General features: G+C 32.7%; 1 protein-coding gene across 1 annotated transcript; it reads right to left on the bottom strand.

Annotated features, from left to right (window-relative positions):
• Positions 1-2,057: 2,057 nt before the first annotated feature.
• On the bottom strand, positions 2,058-4,740 carry smim24 (small integral membrane protein 24). The gene is made up of 3 exons (XM_056464395.1): positions 4,610-4,740; positions 3,677-3,812; positions 2,058-2,270 (listed from the first exon to the last, which is right to left on the bottom strand). Exons 1-3 carry the CDS (start codon positions 4,674-4,676, stop codon positions 2,183-2,185), a joined length of 291 nt encoding a protein of 96 aa, XP_056320370.1. The 5' UTR covers positions 4,677-4,740; the 3' UTR covers positions 2,058-2,182.

Genomic DNA, 4,740 nt, shown 5'->3' with positions numbered 1-4,740 from the left:
CATATCTTTGGATTGATGGAAAACCGGAGCACCCTGAGAAAACCCACGCAAACACAGTGAGAACATTCAAACTCCATGGCTTAACCAAAACTGACCCAGCCAGGATTCGAACAAGCGACCTTCTTGCTATGCGGCAACAGTGCTAACCACTGAGCCACCGTGTCACCCTTTATTATTTATTTAAAACATTATTAGAACATTTCTTCCACATTGTAATAATGTTCTAAGAGCATTTCCCTAATGTTCTTAGGAAGTTATAAAAAGGTTATTGTGGAAGGTTCTTAGAATGTTCAAACGTCCATTTTTTTGGTTATAACATTATTGAGATATTATTTTTTTATATATATATTATTATTGAATATTGATAAGTATATTAATGAAATATATTGATAAATATTGTAGAATTAATCAACAAATAAATTAATAAAAAATTTTTTAGAATCCATTCATTTTCCTTTTATTCATCAGGGGTTGCCACAGCGGAATGAACCACCAACTTGTTTTAAGAGCGGATGCCTTTCCAGCCACAACCCAGTACTGGGAAACACCCATACTCTCTTGCATTCACACTCATACACTACGGCCAATTTAGCTTACTCAATTCACCTATAGCATATGTCTTTGGACTGTGGGGGAAACCGGAGCCCCTGGAGGAAAACCATGCAAACATGCAAACCATGAGAACATACAAACTCCACACAGAAATGCCAAGTGGCCCAACCAGGGCTCAAACCAGCAACCTTCTTGCTGTGAGGCGACAGTGCTAACCACTGAGCCATCTTCTCGCCCTGAATACATATTAATACAAATATATGTTCTTCCAAAAGCATTTGTTTTATTAATGTTACATGCTACCATTTACACAACATTTAATGATCCTTATGTAATGTTCTGAGAACATTCCCTGTTAGCTGGGTAGTTATCACCATATTTAACCAGTTTATTATTTACTTTAATAATTGCAAACTTTTTCAAAATGTAATGTGAAATATTATTTAACGTTATGCAATATAATAACATAACATTAGTAATACCATTAATTTGCAGACATTTCTAGCACAAAAATCTTAATATTGGATTTTTACATATTTTGTTTACAGAGAGGATTTTGGGAATCTCTTTTTATCAATTCAATTCAATTCAATTCAATTGAATCTTTTTATCACTCCATAATTAAAAAATACAGCCGGAAAAATATTGTTGAAAACTTTATGCTTGAACAAATCCTTCAGTAATAACTTTCAGAATGCAGATATGATGAAAAAGGTGAATTTTGGTTTATGTAAAATTGCTGCTGAAATGAAGATGGCTCAGTGTAGAAGAATTTTTCTTTTAAGAAAATAGCTTTTTGTATTGTATTTGTATTGACATTATATGTTATAATTTTTATCCTACAGAGTGAAATTGATAAAGTGTGACAAAAGACACACTTAAAAGTGTGTTGTGGATGTTTTACAAAAAAAAAAAACCCAAAGTTTCAATATCTGAAAATGGACAGATGTTTTTGTTTGCAGTGTCTTGCTCTAAACACAGTTTACTTTAAATGACACCTTTTAGCAGAAGAATAATTGTACTCCACAATAACACAATTGAACACCTGGCCATTTTTTGTTTCTGCAAATGATATTTTCATCACATAATCCCCCCAGGCCGAGCAAATGGTTCCAAAAGCAAAACTGGTTACATCATTTGACTGGAAGCATTTAACACGTCCAAACTGCCACTCAAAATGAGTAATGGATCTTATAGCCTTGTCCATTTAGCATACATACATGCCGAACCCAGAGACATGTCATACGAGTCAAAAGCCGGTTAATCAGAGCATTATGTGCACAAAGTGAATCATTTAGTATGTGCTTTTCTATTCCAGGGGTCTCGGTGCAATAATGAATGTTTCAAATTTAAGGATTTGAGTTACATCTACACCAAAGTAGTAAAACGTGCATTGAGAATGTGCCAAAAAAGGTGTTTAAATAGCATTGTGAATGGGTGAAGGCTGCGCCATCTGGTGGAGGATATAAGGAACAACATAAAAAAACAAAACGCAGAGCAGAAAGTATAACTTAAAATGATATATTGACATGTTTCACAAGCTAAAATACAATTACATAACAATTACTGCTCAACATTGTAGCATGATTTCCACAGAGAGCAAGACAGACTTGCAGGGCTGCTCTTCTCATTAGAAATTGGTCTGCTTGGTCTCCTCATGTGCCTCCAGACCAGCCGGTATGTTTTCATAAAATCCATGCTTCTCTGCTTTCTCACTTCTGCAAAGAGAGACACAAATGAACTTAATGCTGTTTGTTAAAAGCCTCACATTTCACTGAGAATAGTTTGCCCAAAAATTATTTTACACCGTTCACTTGTTTAAAATCTGAGTTTTGAGTTAAACGCAGAAAAAGATATTTAAAAAACTGTAGCTGACATGCATTGATTTCTACAAAGGTGTTGATGGGTTTCAGAAATAAGCATTTTTACAAATATTTTAAGCATTTATAGGCATTTTTAAAATTTGCATTCAACAGAAGAAAGACACTCGTTAATGTTTAAAAACACATGAGGAAGAATAAATGGGGAAGTAATTTCCATTTTTGGATGAACTATTTCCTTTTAATAATTAATAAAAATACTACCTCTAACTGGATGCACTTACTGTAAATTCATCATTTTAAGTTTAATAATATATGGATCAATCATAGTTGAACACAGTTTAAAGTTTGTCTATTTTAATATATTTTAAAATCTAGTGTATTCTTGTCCGCTGAATTTTTCAGTCTCACCTGATCCTTTACAAATTGCTGTAATATTATGCTCTGCTGCTCATTTCTTGTCAAAATCAATATTAAAAGCATGTTTGAACATGATAATGTAGTGTTAAAATATCAGTAACCTTTTGATTATAATATTACATACTAAAGAATTCATTTTAAATGAAATCTTAATGGCTACAATTTAAAAAAGAAAAATACTGTAGGCTGAAAAAATATGTTTGCTGTTTTTTCAGATTACTAAATTAGAATGAGCTGAAACAACAAATTCTTGAGTTTGGAGGGGACAACTAAATTGTTTTATGCTCAATCCACTTAAATTTGTAAAAACGAATAAGTTGTAAAAACTAGTAAGGTTTACTCCGCTGCGGTGACCTGTGATTAGGGACTAAGCCAAAGGAATATGAATTGATGCATGAATAGGTTAACTTAATTCCTTTATGTTGTTCCAACTCAAATCTATTGTGTGGTACATAGCATTTTGTACAGTGCACATACAGTAAAAATATATTGTTAACATGTACATTGTGCATTAAAGTTGCATGAATAGTATTTCCTGATAATGGCTTAAGGTGTGTTTTTTCTGATCTCGTCTGGCCTTGACAGTATCTTCAAGTTTACAATCATAAAATGGCAGTAATCATTTCAAAAACCATAAACTGTTCATCAGCATCATGTTGTTAAATTACTTATCAAATTATTAGGAACTGCAACAAAAATTAACACCGTCTCAAACTACTAAAATACGATTAAAGCATTTCTATTTAAATTAAACTGCATGGACCATATTACTGTTATAAAACTAAAAAAAGATTTTTCAGATATTATAGAATCTTTGTAGCTTTTTATCATGACTGAATGTACAGTAAATAATCTTTTAAAAAAGATTTCAGCTCAGAACTCACTTGTCTTTCTTGAAAAAGAGTCTTTGAATGATGAGGGCGACGAAGACGATAAAGAGAAACCCAACAACGGCTGCCAGTCCCACCAGCCATGGCTGTAATGTGACTTTTCCTGTGTCTGATGTCGCCCGTTGGCCACCTGAGTAACAGTTTAATGCATGAGGTTTTACTATGAAACTTAACATATATACAACTTAATACATATATAATCTTCTGTATATAACAAGAAAAATGACCCAGATAGAAATGTTTAATGGCAATATATGCAAATTGCATATGGCAAACATGTTCATGTTTGGATTTCACTTATATAAAAATGTATGTCTTAAATGAACATATCTGCATCACATGTACTGCAAAAATATTTGAATTTAACCATTAGAATTACACGTATGTACATATATGTTCAAATATATGACCTATCATTTAAAATCTAAAGGTATAGTTCACAAAAAAATGAAGAATCTGATCATTGTATTACCCTTTTCTAAACATTTTTGAGTTTCTTTATTCTGTTGAACAAAAATTATTATATTTTGAAGAAGGCTGAAAACCTGTAACCACTGACTTCCATAGTATTCAAATGTTTTGTTTTCAACTACACTCTCAGAAATAAAGGTACGCGAGCTGTCACCGCGGTGGTACCTTTTTAAAAGGTACAAATTTGTACCTAAAAGGTCCATATTAATACCTCAAGGGTACATATTAGTACCTTAAAGGTACAAAAGTGTTCCTCTTAAAAAATTTTAGGTACTAATATATACTTTTGAGGTACCAAAATGGACCCTTTAAGTACAAATGTGTACCTTTTGAAAAGGTACCACCCCAGTGACAGCTCTCGTACCTTTATTTTTGAGAGTGTAGCTTTCCTCAAAATATAATCTTTTCTTTTCAACAGAATAAAGAAACACAAATGTTTACAAATGTTGTACTCACCAGCTTGAGCTTGACAAACGCAGGCAGAGAGTATTATGAAGGCAGCGATATTCTTCAGATGAAACATGGTGAATTTACAGTGCAGACACACTGCTGTCTTCCTCTGTCGTCTGTAAATATGTGAAGGTTTT

This window comes from Danio aesculapii, chromosome 8, assembly GCF_903798145.1.
Source record: "Danio aesculapii chromosome 8, fDanAes4.1, whole genome shotgun sequence".
Classification (NCBI taxonomy): domain Eukaryota; kingdom Metazoa; phylum Chordata; class Actinopteri; order Cypriniformes; family Danionidae; genus Danio; species Danio aesculapii.
Note: the sequence above shows the minus strand (reverse complement) of the source record. Positions and strands in the feature narration are given on the sequence as shown.